The sequence below is a fragment of the Lonchura striata genome, chromosome 7 (genome assembly GCF_050655825.1).
Source record: "Lonchura striata isolate lonStrDom1 chromosome 7, ASM5065582v1, whole genome shotgun sequence".
Taxonomy (NCBI): Eukaryota; Metazoa; Chordata; class Aves; order Passeriformes; family Estrildidae; genus Lonchura; species Lonchura striata.
In genome coordinates, this window is record NC_140709.1 from 16,007,571 (window position 1) to 16,024,649 (window position 17,079).

Sequence of the window (17,079 nt, forward strand, 5' to 3'; positions counted from 1 at the left end):
TCCCAGCCTCCTGCTGCCATCGCAGGCCAGGCCCAGGTGGGCTGCACGGTACCACAGAGCGAAGGGAGACTCGGACACAGGCAGGGATGATACACCCCATCTTTATTAGACGGCTATACAGCTGTACAGCGGGAGCACGGGGTTATGATACTGCACTCCCCAGGACCTCCGTGCCCGCACATCTCAGGAGGAGATGAGGAAGAGTGGCTCGCCATGCACATGGGACACTGACGACACAAGCAAATCATGCGGCAAAGACTTGGGCCTGCTATGCCTGGCCTCTCCTTCCTGCCAGCCCAGGGAAAGATACAGAGTTTTGCTCTGCCCCGGGGCACTGCCTTCAGCCATTCAGCTGTACAGACCAGCAGCACCTCCATTAGGAAGCCCAGACGCAGTGTCCCATAGGCCCAGAGCACCCAGGTACACAGAGCCCTGACCCCAGCAATTAAGAGCTGATCTCCACCCTGAGCTCTGCTTTAGAACACTCTGATCTCATACAGACCCCAGAGCAGTTGTAGCTCCAGCCCTGCCCAGCCCTCCCCACAGCAATAATACATCTTTTGCTACCCCAAAGAGCCTGCCCTTTTGCAAGCCCCCAGGCCCTGCTCATGCCCAGGTTACCAGGGTGCAGAAATGCTGGCAGCAGGTGGCTTAGAGCTGTCCCAGGCTCAAAGGGCAGAGGGCAATAACCCTGGCAAGAGAAGAGGGATGGCCCTGGACTCCAGAGACAGCAGAGGAGGATGAGCAGTGCTTGCAGAGCGCATGACAAAAGCAAGCAGCCCCTACCAGAAGCAAGGGGAATGAATGGAAAATAAGTCGTGGGCAGGAGTTAGCTGGGATTCAATTCCCCAGAAGCTGCAAAGAGAAAAGAGAGAAAGCAGAAGGATGGTGGGAAGGTCTTGTCTGAGGCCACATTGCACAGCTGTGATCCTAATTCCCCACCACCATCCCAAGCCTGGACTGAGGTGTGCCTCTCCCTTCCGGATTCAGGATGCCCCTCCTTGCTCTGCCACGCATGAGACAGTGGCATGGTCTCCACAGCAGCTGAAACCACTTTGTAAGCAAAAGGAAGGTTTCAGGAAGAAAGAAAGAGCTGGCAACCTCTGGGCAAGATTCGAGATGAGCCAAAGCCTTTGCCAGGGAAGAGGAAAAGCCAGTTCCACAGGAACAGCTGCATCAGAAGGACAGAACCAATACAGCACCTGGGCATGGGAAAAAAAGGCCCTTTTTGTGCCTGGAGAAAAGGAACCAACACACAGAGCACAAGACCTTCAGGTTGGGCTTTGAGCACTCCCAGTAGATGCTGTGCTGCTCCACAGTGGGGTCTCTGACACTGCAGGAGGGCCCACTAGTAGCCCACATCCCATAGGTGCCATACATGGGGAGGATACTGCTGCCCTGGCACAGAAGCATCACTCCAATGACCCCTTCTTGCATGCAGGGAATGGGCCAGCTGTCATGAGTCAGGGAAGAGCTGTAGCATCCCTGGATTGAACCAGAGCCGCTCCCACCAGCTCTCTATCTCACCTGTACTCATACCAGCAGCAGCCACCAGGGCCCATCCCTCTGCAGGGTGCTGGGATAGAGGGGCGGGTGACTGCCCCACTGTTGTCCTGCTCTGGGCTGAGAGGCACAACACTGGTCCTCTCTGGGAGGACTAACGTGGTCCTAGGCACCTTCTCTGGGCTGCAGGCAGGGCAGTGTGGTGCTGCAGGCTGAGCTCCCTCAGATCACCCTCAACAACTCCTGCACTCATTTTGACAGCAGGTCCCAGCTTTGGGCGCACGTCTGGATGGAGCTGATGCCATCTCCCATCCCTTTGAAGATCAGCTGCTGCTGCCACCTCCAATCCAGTCCACCAGCAGCTCCTCACTGCTAGTCCCATCACATCAGCTTCCACAGGCTCTGCAGAGATCCTCCGACACGGACGACACAGATGTGAACACAGACACGGGTATGTACTCACACACGCATTCACCCCACAAGTCAGAGTGGCGTTGACTTGACACATGGCTAGACACAAGGTGCCACAGCAAAGATGCTGGCCTGGCAGTTTTGTCTCTTCAGCAATTGATGGCAACAAAATGTCCACTCAGTACAGGAGAAGAATCAAGCCCATGCCACAACCTGCTGTCCAGGTGGCTCCCAATCTGCAAACCCCATGAGATCCCCAGTCTACCAGGCTATACCTGCAAGACAGAGAGAGAATGTGGCACCTACTGGGACCAGCTGCCAGCACCCCAGCCTGGCATCAGAGTACACCTTGCCCCTCTCAGCCACAGCCATCACCCTTACCTTGTGAATCTGTGGCGGAAGCTCGTCCTCTGAGCTCTCCTCTGGCACAGGCTCTGGGTGCCTCGCTGACTGCCCGTCCTCGGCCCAGCCTCCCAGAGGAAGGCGGGAGAAATGTGATGGGGCTCTGTGCACTGTGCCTGGGTCTGCAAGAGAGGCAAGAAATTAGATTAGCTACCTGTGGGGCTGCCAGTGTCGAGTAGCAGGCAGGCTGCTTGTGCCAGTCCATAAAGGACATTGGTTACCTGACCTCAACTCGGACCTCTGCCCTGGCTCCCTTACCTGTGATGCCACCGTATCGCCGCTGGAAACCAGTCTGCAGTGTGGCTGTCTCCTCGGCAGGCTGCCGTGGTGAGGAGAAGGGGTAGCTGGCAGAGCGGGGAATGGGGACGGGGCCACCCCGCTGAGCCTCCAGCTCTTCGTGGGCACTCTCCCCACTCTCATCACTCTCTCGTCGGTGCCAAGTGTGCCGCTCGGGCTCCAGCTGGGCATGCTGCTTGTGCAACTGCAGGCCAAAACACGAGTGACTCAGCTGTGTGGGAGTAACCAGATGCCCAAACACACCCTCTCCGCAGCAGTGCATACACACTGGTTTTCTCATCCCAATAGAGAGGGCAACCCAGTCCTGCCTTCCCTGCTCCATGCCACTCCGGCCAGCCCAGCTCTGAACTGCTCACCTCGTGCATGTAGAGTGCATGAAGACTCATCTCAGTCGAGGCATACTCCGACAGGATCATGCTCTGCAGTTGACCCTCCCAGGCACTGCTCCCCGAGCTCACGGTCCTTGCATCAGCACTGCCACAGAACACACCAGTAGTGTTTCCTGTCCAGGTGCCCCCACAATGCCCAGCCCCTCGCCACACTAATGTCAGGCTCACAGAGATCTGCTCCTGAACTGGGTACAAAGACACCCATCTCCAGCATCTCACAAAATACACAAGCCCGGCTACGGCACTGCCTCTTCCCTACACAGTGTAGTACCTACAGGAGAACAACAGGACCCAAACACTATCCTTTGGGGCCAGTCTTAGCAGCTGGCACCAGCACCTAGACCTCAGTCTAACTCTGCTTGTGAATGTCCCTTGCAGCCCAGGCTGCAGAGAGAAATGCCACCATGCATCTAGGACAACAGGATGGCATTTGGGCAAAGGGTAAAGGAATCTGGCTGCCCTTCTCCAGCCAGCAGCTTACCCAGAGGCTGTCATGGCACAGGCACCACGAGGCTGGGCCCCCTCTCCATCCCTTCCCGATGCCTGGAAGCCACTGGAAGGCTGCTGAGTAGACTGGAGCGGGGAGAAGGAACGCAGAGCTGAGGCCACTTCTGAGAGATGGCGGGAAGCTTGTCCGTCCCGGCTCATGTGGAAGCCCAGTGCTGAGGAGCCTGCTATCACATTGGCAATCAGGCTGTGAGGCTGCAGAGTTGAAAGAGAAAGAGCCACTGTGCTGTGTAGAGCTGGAGGACTGATCTCACCAGACATACAGAGCTGGGCTATCTTGGCCCCTCTCCCATCTCACAGGGCTCTAGGACCGCCTATTATCTTCTCTAGAAACCCAGAAATGTCCCAGATAGTGCTGATCTACCACATTTTCATCCCCAGATACATCCCAGGCAAGGGCAAAATTACCCAGAGGGCCTGACGATGAATTTGCCAGCATGTAGCAAGCACCCCAAGAACAACCCACATGCCCTGAGCCTGGGCACCTCTGACTCCGACTGCAGGGACTGGATGGAGCTGAAGAGGGCGTTTTCAGGGAGCACAGCCTGCTGAGCCAGTGCCACGCTGCTGTCCCGGTGCACCCGCTCCTTCAGGAAGCCGATGAAGGCTGTGCTCTCGCGGGGTGGCTGCCACTTGGGGTTGGTGATGGCAAAGTGCATGAGGGACAGCTCCGTTTTGCCATCCTCAGCCTGCTGGTAAATGGAGGCCTCCGTCTTTCCTGCTGACATCCACTGTGGACAAGAGACAGGTAATGAGAGACAGGATCTGCTCTACAACCCTGCCAGCCCTGAGATTCCTGCCATCAGTCTGGGCAAAGCATGCAACAGCCAGCCCATGCAAGGCCATGGCTTCCTATTTAGCAGGTGCTACACCAGAAGTCCCCACGTTCATTTGGCCATCTCAGCCTGGGGAAGAAGCAACAAATAGTTTGTTCCACCTCCATCCCAGAACATGAATTGCTGCAAGGGAACTGGAGAGCTGGGAACAGTCAGACAAACAGGAAATATTACAGTCAACAAATAACTCTTCTTAAAAGCTTCCTGCCATAATAAGCTCACTTCCTTCCTAGTTCATGACTGTGTTACTAGAAGTCTTTCCCAAGGCAAGTAACCTAAATTCCCAGGCACACAAAAAAGATGGACCCCTTTTCCCCTCCATCTTAGATTCTTCATAATGGAAAATGCTTCCCATTTCCTCTAGACTGCTTCTCTCCTGAGCACAAGCAGGAGAGAAGTGGTCATACTTTCTAAATGTCCACATTCCACTCTTATGAGGACACAGAACCCTTGGCTGTGAAAACAGGCAATGACACTAAAGAATGATACAGCCTGATTCCCAAAGCATCTGGTCAGTAATCAGTAATCACAGCTGGGCCACAGGAGCCTTCAGGAGCTGGTGACCTGTGTTGCCAAACCCAGACACCCTACCAAGAGGTGGGTGGCTGGGCTGTGGGCTGCCAGGAAAGGTGAGTTCGGGCCTCTCGTGGGTCTAAAAGACCAGACACGCTGGTGGGCAGCACAGGACCTACCGCAGGGTGGCCGTGCTGCCGCACGTCCATCTGGGCAAAGGAGCAGGTGTCACCCACGCCCACCACCTCCACGGTGAAGTTACGGAAGAAGTCAACAATGTCCAAGGACTTGGGCCGTAGGCAGATGATGAGGATCAAAGGGGTAATGATGGGACTCAGGAGCTCTTCCAGGATGAAGACCTGAGCACAGAAATGATGGGTTCAGCACAAACCTGAGGGTCAAAAAACCCACAATGCCAAAACAGACTGCAGAGGTAGCCCTCCATCTTTTGGGGCAGGTATCTCTGAGGATGCTGCCTTGTTCCTCTATCAGCCCAGGAGCTGTTGAGCTCTCCAGCACCTTCTCCATCCTGTGACAGGGGTAAGTCCCCAGCCTCACAGTTAAGCCAAGCTCACCGCTTTGTACTGGAAGAGCTGTGCAAACTCGTCCCTGGTCTCGTAGCGGTGGGCATTGCCCTGCCAGTGGTCAGGCATGTAGTGGATGTGTGCCAGGATGACTCGCAGCAGCTGCTCTGGGCAAAAGACCAGGTGCTGGTCAGGGATGAAAGACCTGCATGACAGGACAGGGAAACATCACAGCATTACACCTCAGTTCATGGGAGATGTCATCTTGGGAGGGCAGGGTGACTGGCCCATATCACAGCTCTACCTATAATCTTCTGACCAGATCAGCCCCTCACACCATACAACCACTGCATCCAGGATCACTACCTCTCTCTTCCCAGCCATGCCCCTCATTCACACAGATTCACATCCATTTGCAAGCAAAGAGCATGTTTACATGAATTGCTGCCAGCCTCACTGCTCCCTACAGTGCTGCCAGGAGCATGGGGACAGCACAGACCCACCTCACCTGCACACTGTGATGCCCACCCCGAGCAGGGTGACCGTGGTCAGGACGTGCTCGACCGCAAGCACGTCCTCATCATAGATGGTGAGAGCGATGAGCACAGCCAGGATGGAGCCAGCAAAGAAGGCCACGTTCTTGGCCACGATGGTGAGAAGCGGGGAGATAAAGCAGTTCATGTACTTGGAAGCCGGCTTGTACCCCTTGCTGAGGCGTGAGTGCAGTTCATGATCCAGCTCATTGAAGTGACGGAGGTAACAGCGGCCATAGAGAGACCAGCAGCGGGCACCCAGGCTGCCCGGCTCCCGCTTCAGGATCTCCGTGTAGCTGAAGAAAGCATAGAGGATCTGCCAGATGAGGATGAGGGGGCAGAGGAGGAAGTTAGCAATGCCAATCCAGAGGATGCGAGTGCTGAGCTTCTCAGCCAGCTCCAGGCGGTTCCCGGCCCGCTTGTATTCAGCCTTCAGGCTCCACTCGTTTTCAAAGAGGGAGCCAGGACCCCAGAAGAAGATGAGCTCAAAGTTGTACTTGAGCCCACGCGTGTAGAAGACGGTGTCTCCCAGCAGGGGCAGGCGGAAGCGGATGGGCAGCAGTGACTTGTTCACCATGGCCACCATGTAGTTCTTGAAGCGGAGGATGCGGTGGTAGATGTCCAGCTCTGTCAGCTCCTTCTTGTGGATACAGATCTGGTGCTCCTTCTGGATCTGCACAATGCGGGCCTGCACCTCCTGCCAGGTGTAGTAGGGCAGGGTGGACTGGAAGGTGGGCAAACAGCAAGATTAGGAGCAAGAAGTATCCAGGGACAGAAGCCGGGCTCAGCCCATTGAAGTAGCAGGTCCCAGCATACACCTTGGGGTGCTGACAAGTGCATGCAACACCAGGACATGAGGCACCTCCTGGCACCACTTCAGCCTGCAGCAGGCAAACCCCACACCTTGCCTTTGTGCCCTTTACCCCCTAGATTAGCACAGATGACTGTTTCCCAGCCACTCATGCACCAGCTTCCTTGAAGAACACAGGGCCAGGCTTCTATGATTCCTCCCAGAGCTGTAATTTGGAGTCAGCAGGGAGAAATAAACACGGAAGGGACTTAAGCAGTGTCCCAGAGAAAACTGGGAACAAACCAAGCCTTTCAGCTCACCCCACCTTTCTCAAGATACTTTCTCCCTCCGAAGGATGCACAAATGCCTTTTCATGTTCATCAGAGCAGGGACTTTGGACTAGGAGGTATACACAAGCTTCAAACCCCATCTGTGACACACTGATCTCCTGTGTGACCTTCACAACTAAGTAGCTCCAAGCCTCCCACGTAAACAAGGAAGCTGAGGCTGTCCATATCCCAGGGAGGTATGAGGATATCCTCACTTATGCCTTCTCTGTGGAAAACATCACAGAAAAGACCACCGCTGAAGAATACGCATATTGGGTGGCATATGGCAGAGGCATGCGCCAGCAGGCAGAGAGGCAGACTGAGCACAGAGAGGTTAACACGGAATAAACTGGCTGCTGGAAAAGAGGCTGAAAGGAGATCATGTGGTTATGGAGCAGAGGGAAGAATGCTCGGTCTGACTGAGGAGAGGCATGAAGGCAAGTTGCAACTGCCAGCAAATGCCTCCCATGACCCTTGGCAGCCCCGCATGCAGCCCCTGGATCAGCGACTTACCATGGGGATCTTCAGGGCGTTGATGTAGAAAGAGTGAATCTCCCAGTAGCAGCAAATATTGTAGACAAATTTGACGAGTCGGTGGATCCAGAAAACTCCCGCTATCACCAAGATGCAGATGAGGAAGCTGTTTGCCTGGATTCTGCAAGCAAGAAGAGGCAAGTAGTGGGATGCAGGCCCAGACAGGAGCCCTGAGTACTTATAAAAACAAGAGCAGTGGCTAACATGCCCTCCACTGCCCCTACCTTGCACTGCAGACATTTGGAGGCAGGAAAGCATCTGGCAGAGTCACCTTAATGGGCTCAGTGGGATGCTGGCTGTGATTTAATGCTTTGTTGGCAAAGAGGATGTCATAATCAACACAGCTGATAAGAAAGGTGGTGAATGCCACCACAAAGATGAACTGCCTGTGAAAAAAGAGAAGTGTTGTGAGAGAATCACCCTTCTGTTCCACTACAAAACAGCCAGCAGCCAGGGTCATATGCCACGGAGATGCAATCCCACAGCCATGGCAGCAGGAACGCCCACAAGCAACAGTTCCTCAAAGTGAAATGCAGGTCTGGGGCATGGAAAACCCTGATGAAGGGGATACAGGACAATTATGAGAGGAGCCCTTCCACCTACACAGCTGCAAGTCTTGACAAGTGCCTGTGGCGGTCCCCCAGCAGCTGTCACAGCCACAACACAGGGGAACCTGCACTTACATGAGCTCAAAGATCTCTCCAATAAGCATGCAAGTGAAGCCATTCTTCTGATGCAGGTTATAGACGTGAAAGCTACAGTCAAGGAAAACAGCATGGAGACTCTTTTCAGATGAAGGATGAAGAGGCTTTTGTCCCACTGGTTTCCACAGCTCCTCAGCCAAGTCTCCCTTCACCACCAAGAAAAATTCTCTCCCACTTCTACTCATCAGCAAGTTGGTTCCCCACTGCAGAAAAACACACTCTGCCCAGGTAAAACATAGCTGGGGTAGAAGGACTTGGCTTTGTTCATGGTCCTTTCTTCCTGCACTCAACATCCGTAGTGGGAGTCTGTTCAGCACAGAGCAGAAACTCAGCCTGCACTCAGGCTGCATAACAGTGGATCGGGCAAGGCAGGGTAGGGCAGGACAAGATAGAGACAGACAAAAATGCATTTAGTGCCACCTGGTATCTGCTCCTGCCCCCAGCAATGTGGTCAGCATAACTAACACCATTTCATAAGGCAAGCAGCCCTTCTCTGTCAGTGAGGGTGTCACCAGTTAGTGGGTCACCCTTTCCCCAGTTATCAGGCACTGAAAGTCCTGTGAACCAAGTAGATAAATCAAATGGCTTTCTGCTTTCCCTCCCTATGGGCCTCAAGATTCCTTGGCACCAGGCTGATTACTCTCTTCTGTGCTGTCCTTGAAGGTCCCAGGCACCTGGCCAACCCAACGGAGGTGATGACCCCATCATTGAAGAGAGAAGCATTAACAGCACCCAAAGAACTATTCACAAAATCAAGGAGTTACAAATCCTAAGTGGGAACTTGTATCACAGCTGCTTGTGGACAGTGACACCCAGGACACTCAGTAGCCAGGCATTTCCCCCCTTTGTCATCTGTTTCTAATGAGAACTAGGCAAATTACTCAAATTTTTTAATGTGATTTTTGAGTCTACATTACGATATTTATATTGATGCACAAAACCAGATGTTAAGGTATGTCTAGAACAGTAAAGAGTCCAGATGATTAGAAGCCAGAAACTAAGAGATACTATAAACTTCTGTTCTATGCTACTTATAAAATTGTACTACACTGATTCTGCCTACAGAAATCCTGTACTACTTGTAAATGCCACGCTAGCAATAATATCCTGTTAAGAATATAACACATTAACTGTAATGACAACACTACCATCGTTACTTTTCCAAGAATTCCTAGAAGCACGTGTATGACCCTGCGTCAAGTGACAGAGTCCCAAGGCATGGGGGGTTCTGTCAGCCCCTCTGAGCCTGTGTAGCATCCTGCAGGGATGGCTGACACTGCCCAAGCTCCAAGTTACACAAAGTTCCATGTTTTCCCCGTACTTAGAGCCGGGACGAAGGGGATACATCCCGCCTGACCCTCGCCCTACAAAAGGATATGCGAGAGAAGAAAAGGTCGAGGTTCTCGATGTGATGCCACGGAGCTGAAGGAAGAAGCAGCACAGGGTGAGGGGTCCTCAGCACACCCACCCTTGGCGTTGTGACCAGCAAAACCCACCCCTTCGCCCGCTGCCCCCCAGGCCCCAGAGCCGCCCCGTAGCCGCCACCCCGGCTCCCCTCGGTGTCCAGCCTCGCCCCTGCGTCCCGGCCTCTTCCGCACCCCGCCGCCGGCCAGGCCCAACCCCCGGTGCCGGTGCCATCGCTCACACTTGGCGCCCTCCGGGACGTGGACGAGCAGGTCGCCGCCACCGGGGGGAGACTCGGTGGAGGAGCTCTCCAGGCGCTGGTACTGCGTCTCGAAGTGGGCCATGGCGGGGCCCCGCGCCGCCGCCGCCGCCGCCACCGGCGCGGCGCGGCCCGCTCGGCCCCGCCCGCGGCTGCGGGCACGGCGCCCGGCGCTGAGCGGGTGGGGCGCGGAGGCCAACGGGCGCGCGGGATGTGACGAGCCGCGCTTCCGGGCCCGGCGGGGCGCGTCACGGCGGGGCGGGCACGGCGGCGGCTGCGGGCTGCTGGGGGACGGCGGCCGCGGGGTGATGGGGTACGGCGGCCGCGGGGTGATGGGGTACGGCGGCTGCGGGAGTGATGGGGTACGGCGGCTGCGGGAGTGATGGGGGACGGCGGCAGCGGGGTGATGGGGTACGGCGGCTGCGGGAGTGATGGGGGACGGCGGGTTCAGTCCGCGGGTTCGGGGGACTGATGGGGTACGGCGGCTGCGGGGTGCTGGGGTACGGCGGCTTGGGGAAGGGGGATCTCGAACTCGGCGAGAGCTCTGCGAGAGCTCGGACGGGGGCAGAGCGGTGGGCCCGTGGCGGGTGTCGGGGCGGTCACTGGCGGGTCTTCCCGACGGGCTCAGTACTCAGGCGCTGTCCCGTCCGCTGGAAGCAGTAGCGATGCCGGAGAGCAGGTCCGTGTTTGACGCCGCTCAGGACCCCGAGCTCCTGCACGGGCTGACCCTTGTCACCGGAGTTGCTGTGGATGCGGGTGCTGCCCAGCTGGCACCTGCGAGCCACGGTGCGTGGGGCTCTGCGGGAACGTTGGGGGGGAAGTTATTTGACTAAGCTCGTGTCCACACAGATTTGGTGTTCTGTCCCCAACTCAGCTTGGGTGATCACCCCGGAGCTTGGCCAAGGGAGCTGCCTGGTGGGTGGGTAAATGGGCTTTCTTTTGGTGACACCCCAAGGTCCCCAAAGCTCCTTCAACCATAGGTTTCTTTGGCTTGGCTGAGGAGGGACCGAGCAGGCTCCACTCTTTGCGGTGCAGCCTCAGGGCTGCCTGTGTAGAGCCCTTCCTTGTGCTTCCAGAGAAACCTGCAGCAGCCAGCTGTGAGGAGAAGGCCCATGGGGTCTCCGAGGTGCCAGAGAGGATGTGTTGCTTGACCTGCGGGCAGGTGTTTGGGAGCCGGGAGGAGCAGGTGAGAAGGACTGAGCAGTGTGGAGTGAGGCTGGCATGATTGGTGGGATCCTGCTGTGCATGGTGCAGCCCAGTGCTGTTTGCCCACTGTTTGCTCATGACCTATTGGGATCTGGCACTTAAACCTTGTATGTTATCAGTTAAAGGTATTATTTACTGGAAGTAAAGGGTAAGTGTAGCACAAGCCTGTACTTGTTGAGGTTAACTGTTTCATGGGTAACTCCTTAATATACTGTGATTTTCCAATCAGGACTGCTGAAGGAGCCCGGCATCAGTTTAATCCTTGGGGTCTGTCACCTCATGCCCTTTGGTGGTGATGGCTTTCATGGACCACCAAGATGCTGCCAGCTCATACTCCTTTTCTCCACAGACTGAGCACTACCGTCTTGACTGGCACCGCTTCAACCTGAAGCAGCGACTCCTGGGGCGCCAGACACTGCCTGTAGAGGTGTTTGAGGAGAAAACCCGCACAGGTTAGGAGATGGACTGTCTGCATTGGAGCCCAGGGGCTGTCAGCAACCTCACTGGGGTTCTTCTGTACAGGGGTGAAGTCCTCTGCTAGCACATGTTTTCCTTTATTCTTTCCCTGTGAGGTCTTCTCAGGACCCAGCACTGCTCCTGAGCTGTTAGGATTTGTTATAGGCAGAAGGGGGTGTTTTAACTGAACCCCTGCCTAAGCATGTCTGGGGATCCAGAGCTCCCAACTCCTATCTCCCCAGGTCACAGCCTGTTTGTGATATATAGGGTTATTTGAAAGAACATTTCTGGGGTCATGGGCACTCTGCAAGTGCCCTTGATGTCACCTACAGAGTTTCGGGGAGGCTGTTTAATAATCCTGGCTTTGTTTCACTGCATCTTTTCCTTGCAGGTGATGTTTCCAGCATCTCAGGATCCGACTCTGATAGCTCTGATGTGAGCAGTGATTCAGAGTTGCTGCCCTCTGTCAGTGACACTCCCCCAACACCCCAGATTCCCCGCTCCCACAAAGTGCTATTCCGCAATGCGAAGGGCCAGCTCATCTCTGCGTACCGCTGCGTGCTGGTCACTGGGAAGGCAAGTCACAGCCCAGCTTTTTGGGAGAGGGAGTCCAGAAAAGGTGGGTGGCACTCAGGTGTGGATGTCTCTCTGACAGTCTCCAACCTCCTGTGATAGGAAGGGTGGACTCTGGTGCCAGGTCAGAGCCCCAGATTTGTTGGCGGCCTGTTATTTGGCTCTGGGGTGCTCCCAGAAACCTGTTTCCAGTGCTAGCAGAGAGGCTGGTCTCTGTCCTGGGGACAGCAAGAGGTAAAGAGGTAATGCCATGGGTGCTAGCAAGGGTGTCTGTGTATCAGGGTGACATTGAGGAGCCGGTGGAGCTGACAGCATCACTGCAGAACCTCAGTGCAAGCACATGCTGGGTTGTGCTGATGATGGGTGGCGGGCACTTCGCAGGAGCAGTGTTCCGGGGGTGAGTACAGGGGGACAGCGGGATTGTCCCTCTGGGCACAGCCAGCTGGAGCTGCTTTCGCATGTTAATGCCACACACACTAAGCTCTGTTGCTTGTGCCTGCCCCTCTGCACAGCCTGCAGGTACAGGAGCACAAGACCTTCCACCGCTACACGGTGCGAGCACGGCGGGGCACAGCCCAGGGCCTACGGGATGCCCAGACCCCAGGGTCAGCACCCAGATCGGCGGGGGCCTCCCTGCGCCGCTACAACGAGGCCGCGCTGCTCAAGGTGAGGATGCGCCACAGAACTGGGCTCCTGGCAGGGAGAGTGCTCCTGGCTGCCTCTGGCAGGTGGTACCACACTGCTGCTGGAGAGCATGGCAGGGGTGGTGGGCTCTGGAAAAGGGGCAGGGCCCAACTGAGGTTACTCTCTTCTGGATTTGTCCCTGCTCCGGAGCTACGTTTGCCCACATAGTGTGCTCAGAATCCCATAAAGCTTCTCCTTTCTCCCCAGGATATTCAGGACCTCCTGGCAGCCTGGGCACAGCACCTGAGCGAAGCTCAGCGCATCTTCCTCCGGGCCCCTCGTCACAACCGTGCGCTGCTCTTCGGTGGCAGGAACCCACCCCTCACCCGAGGGGACCCTCGCATCTGCCACATTCCCCTCAGCACCCGCAGGGCCACCCTGCGAGAGGTGCTGCGAGTCCACGCCATGCTGGCCAGCCTGCAGGTGTACGGTGAGTTGGACCAGTCCAACTCTCCTTGTGGGTCGGGGCAGGTAGGGTGACGTGGTCCCTTGTACATTAGGGGATGCTGCCCTATGGGGTGGAGGTGCTACCTCTTCAGCCCTCAGTCCCTGGAGACATGGGGTGCTCCCTGTCCTCAGGCAATGACGGGAGCACCCTTGTTGCCCAGGGAAGGACACACCTCTGGAGGATATCACTGGGTCCCCCCGGAAGGTCTGGCAGAAGAGGCAGCAAAAGGCAGAGGTGGATTCCCTTCAGAAGGACACAACTGGTGAGTTGAACCACGGAGAGAGACTGAGCAAGCAGGAAGGTCCTGATGTTATGGCATGGGCCAGATTTGCAGCTTCAGAGTGCGGCTGGACAGGAGAAAAACAGGGTGTTCTTGGCTGAGAGCCCCCAGTGATTAGTTCTGTGTGTGGAGCCTTAGCCCCAGTCTTATCACCCCCCCTCAGCCCCAGAGAAGGAGGAGGAAGAGGAGGAAGAAAGCCCTACAGGAGAACTGGAGACTGTGGAAGTGACACTGGGGACCTTGGACCTCCGAGAGTTTGAAGTGATGCCCAAGCGAAACCGCAAAAGGAGGAAGAAGAGGGACAAGAAGGTGGAGAAAGGTGAGGGGAAGAACTGTCAGGGGCAGTGTAAGACGGCCATGGCTGGGATGCAGGCTCACTCTGACCCTCTTCCTCACCTGTTGCCTGTGCAGGGCCTTGTGCTAAAGAGACTGGATACCAGTGTGGGCAGCCTGACTTGGAGCCAGTGACAGAGCTTCACGGGGAGGCTGAGGCTGGGCTCCTTCTCTGGAGCAACAGAGGTAAGTGTGTTTGTTGGATGCTTGCCCCATTTACTGGTGGCTTTTCAGTGGGGTGAAGAGCACATTGTCATGTAGATGCCCAGAACAGCTGTGTCTGACAAGTCTTTAGTGCAGTCAGGTGCCTTTGAGTGAGCTGTGTGTTTGGAGCCAAGGAGGCCAGGCAGCACCTGGCTAAGCCAGGTGTGTTGGGGGGATTAGAGTGGGTCTTACTTCAGGAGACTTGTTTGCTGACAACAGTGCCTAGCAATGCCATAGCACGTGGCCACAGACTCTGAAGGTGCTGGAGATCCTGCAGTGCCCAAATCCAGCTAACAAGCTGATGCCTTGTGTCTGTTCCCTAGTCAGACCAGAGTGCTGCTCTGCCCAGACTGCCCACTGGACACCCCTCCTGTTCTTCCCTCACAGGAGACCCTCAGACCCAGCTCTGTGATGCTCTGTTCACTGCCTGCAAGACAGGGGATGTGCAGACACTGCGGCACCTCCTGGGTGTGCCAGAGAATGGGGGCCTGCCAGGGCCCAGTGAGGATGGGGAGTCTCTGGATGTGGCCCGCTCCCTGCTGAACCAGCCCGTGGACGAGCACGGCTGCACCCTGCTCCACGTGGCAGCACAGGCTGGCAGGGCTGAGGCTGTGTGTCTGCTGTTGGAGGCAGGGGCAGACCCTGCCCTCAGGTATGGCTGCAGGGCACCAGTGGTTCACAACCCCTGCAGTGGGAGTCTAGCAACTCACTCCTGTCTCAGCCACAGGAAACTGGTGCCACTCTTGTCCTGGGACAGCCAGTATTGGTCTCTGTAACCCGGGATGTCTTGGGTTTTTGGGGGAGGCCTAGGACCTGAACCACCCTCCTCTCTGCCTGCCTGGTCTGGCATGGCAGCAGGTGGGCAGTGCCCCAAAGTGCACCCAGGTTTATTGGTAGGCAGTTCCTAGGGCCAGGATGAGACAAAAGCCACATGCAGGGGCTTTGACAGGCAAGAAAAACTTGGAGGATTTGGAGGACTCTGGTATTAGATTAAGGAACTTTCCCCTCCTTGGCTGTGATACTGTGGTCTGCAGTACACACTGCTCATCTCTGGGGGGTCTATGGGCTCACAGCCCAGTGGGATGCAGACAGTAAGATGGCAGTGTGAGCGAGCTGGTCTCCCTCATCTCACAGGGACAGGCAGGAGAGGACCCCATATTGCGTCTCTGCTGACAGACGGACCCGCAATGCCTTCCGCAAGTTCATGGTGGAGCATCCAGACAAATACGACTACAGCCGTGCCAAGGTGGGTGCCTGCCCCCTGCCCTCCCTGGAAGGGGGACCCCAGGGCAAAGCTCTCCTTTCCCACTTGTGCATTGCCCCAGGCTCAGTGGGAGATGCTGTCTGCCCTCAGGTGCCTGGGCCCCTGACACAGGAGATGGAGGCCAAGAAGCTGGAGAAGAAGCGGGCACAGAAAGCCCAGCGGAAGCAACGGGAGCAAGCACAGCGGGAGGAGCAGCACCGCTGGGAGCAGGAGCAGGAAAAGAAGAAGTGGTTTGCAGCTCTGTCTGACAGGGAGAAGGTGAGGATTGTGAAGGGGATCCAGCCCAGATAGGGCAGTGCTGATGTGGTGGGCTCTAGGCACAGCAGCTCCCAGGGGCTGAGCTGTCTCTCTTCCCAGAGGGCACTGGCTGCTGAGCGGAGGTTGGCTGCACAGCTGCAGGACACCAGCACGACTCTTGCCAACATCAGGTAACCATTCCAGCAGCATGGCTCTGAAGACAAATTCTCCCATGTCAGTACAGTTGTTCCCTACCCTTTCTTGCTCCAGTTCTCGTTTCCAGTCCAAAGCTATTCCTGACCACTCAATTCCCAGTAGTGCTTGTGTAAAAGTTTCCTCCCTCTCTTGCCCTGCTCCCCTAAAATACTTTGCTCAGGATGACTAGGTCCACTTGCAGCCAGATCTACAGCAAGCCAATGCCCCAGCCACTCCTGTTTACTTTCCTCTGCCACCCCACCAGGTTTGTTGGCAGCCAACACTCCTCATGCTTATCTGGGCAGGGTTTTAAAACCTTTATAGGGCCAAGCCCCCCTACATGTTCATTCTGCCTCAAAATACCTCACATCACACTCCAACAGAGCATCTCCCCCAGGGAATATGGACTGGCCACACCATTGGGTGAGCACATCAGCCCCGTGAGACTAGAGGAGCCCCAGCTCCCTTGTGCTGCTGGTGGCTTGTGTCACAGTCCAGGCAGAGAATCATTTCCTTTTCTTACTCTTTTGCAAGTGTCCCCTTTGCTCAGGGCCAGCTCTGCTCTTTCCTGCAGCCGCTGCTGGCTTTGTGGAGAGTCCCTGTTGGGACGGATCCCTTTCCACTACCTCGACTTCTCCTTCTGTTCCACGGCCTGCCTGCAAACCCACCGCCGGGCCCAGGCTGGCCGCACCTAACGCTGGAGGCTGCTGCCACCTGCCAAGGACCAGTGTGGTGGGGACATGGCTGAGCACTGGCCGTGCAGCAAGGGAGAACCTGCAGCAGGGAGCAGCAATGAACCTGGAGCAGCAGTGGTCCGAGGGACTGAGCTGGCCATATCACTCTCCAGGAAAGCTCTGGCAAGGCTCTGGGCATGAATATCACTCTGGGTGGAGACTCTAGCAAAGTTAATAACAGATGTGTCCATGCACTAGTGTGAGAGGCTGGGACTAGTCCATGTACTAGTGTGGTGGCCTGGCTTCAGCCAGGGGTCCTGCTGCCAGCTTTTCTCATGGCTACCTCATAGGTTGCTAGTCTGTAGGTGTAAGGACAGATCCTGACACATACAGACCGTGCAGCCCCGAGCTACCTGCAGCCACGCCTATGGACACCATCAAGGCTGTGCTTTTACCTCTCCTCTCCTGGCTGCCACCAGCATCTCAGCCATCATGTTAGCAACTACTTCCTCTGCCTGCATTGTCAATAAAGAGGTGCCTTGACCCCCTGGCCATGGGGGAATCAGCATGGTCACTGGAACTATTTGGGA

General features: G+C 56.1%; 2 protein-coding genes across 7 annotated transcripts; one reads left to right on the forward strand and one right to left on the reverse strand.

Annotated features, from left to right (window-relative positions):
- Positions 1-85: 85 nt before the first annotated feature.
- Positions 86-10,079, reverse strand: ATG9A (autophagy related 9A). Of its 2 annotated transcripts, XM_021526251.4 has the most exons (14): positions 9,918-10,079; positions 9,651-9,694; positions 8,252-8,316; positions 7,793-7,954; positions 7,548-7,689; positions 5,891-6,639; positions 5,434-5,587; positions 5,038-5,217; positions 3,995-4,240; positions 3,484-3,704; positions 2,970-3,087; positions 2,575-2,797; positions 2,296-2,438; positions 86-2,189 (listed from the first exon to the last, which is right to left on the reverse strand). In XM_021526251.4, the coding sequence occupies exons 1-14, from the start codon at positions 10,018-10,020 to the stop codon at positions 2,184-2,186; spliced, it is 2,556 nt and encodes an 851-aa protein (XP_021381926.2). In that variant the 5' UTR covers positions 10,021-10,079; the 3' UTR covers positions 86-2,183. The 2 variants fall into 2 exon arrangements, with proteins under 2 accessions (XP_021381926.2, XP_085441132.1); XM_085585006.1 differs by lacking the exons at positions 9,651-9,694; positions 9,918-10,079 and adding an exon at positions 9,594-9,634 and having other exon boundaries at positions 8,252-8,323.
- Positions 10,080-10,180: 101 nt separating this feature from the next.
- On the forward strand, positions 10,181-17,069 carry ANKZF1 (ankyrin repeat and zinc finger peptidyl tRNA hydrolase 1). 5 transcript variants are annotated; one of them, XM_085585011.1, is made up of 16 exons: positions 10,181-10,297; positions 10,596-10,721; positions 11,012-11,121; positions 11,491-11,593; positions 11,989-12,173; positions 12,452-12,567; positions 12,683-12,836; positions 13,062-13,284; positions 13,463-13,564; positions 13,746-13,901; positions 13,994-14,101; positions 14,507-14,771; positions 15,254-15,365; positions 15,474-15,641; positions 15,741-15,811; positions 16,390-17,069. In XM_085585011.1, exons 2-16 carry the CDS (start codon positions 10,601-10,603, stop codon positions 16,508-16,510), a joined length of 2,115 nt encoding a protein of 704 aa, XP_085441137.1. In that variant the 5' UTR covers positions 10,181-10,297; positions 10,596-10,600; the 3' UTR covers positions 16,511-17,069. The 5 variants fall into 5 exon arrangements, with proteins under 5 accessions (XP_085441137.1, XP_085441138.1, XP_085441134.1 ...); XM_085585012.1 differs by having other exon boundaries at positions 10,181-10,272; XM_085585008.1 differs by having other exon boundaries at positions 10,181-10,248; positions 10,564-10,721.
- Positions 17,070-17,079: the final 10 nt, after the last annotated feature.

Excerpts from the sequence above, each read along its gene's own strand:
- ATG9A (XM_021526251.4), bottom strand. The coding sequence starts at position 10,020 with ATGGCCCACTTCGAGACGCAGTACCAGCGCCTGGAGAGCTCCTCCACC. Across the intron at positions 8,317-9,650 it reads TCGACCTTTTCTTCTCTCGC|GTCTATAACCTGCATCAGAA; the intron begins ATATCCTTTTGT and ends TGTAGCTTTCAC. Across the intron at positions 5,218-5,433 it reads AGCTCTTCCAGTACAAAGCG|GTCTTCATCCTGGAAGAGCT; the intron begins GTGAGCTTGGCT and ends TTCTGTGCTCAG.
- ANKZF1 (XM_085585008.1), top strand. Across the intron at positions 12,174-12,451 it reads GCGTGCTGGTCACTGGGAAG|GGTGACATTGAGGAGCCGGT; the intron begins GCAAGTCACAGC and ends TCTGTGTATCAG. Across the intron at positions 14,102-14,506 it reads CCTTCTCTGGAGCAACAGAG|GAGACCCTCAGACCCAGCTC; the intron begins GTAAGTGTGTTT and ends CTTCCCTCACAG.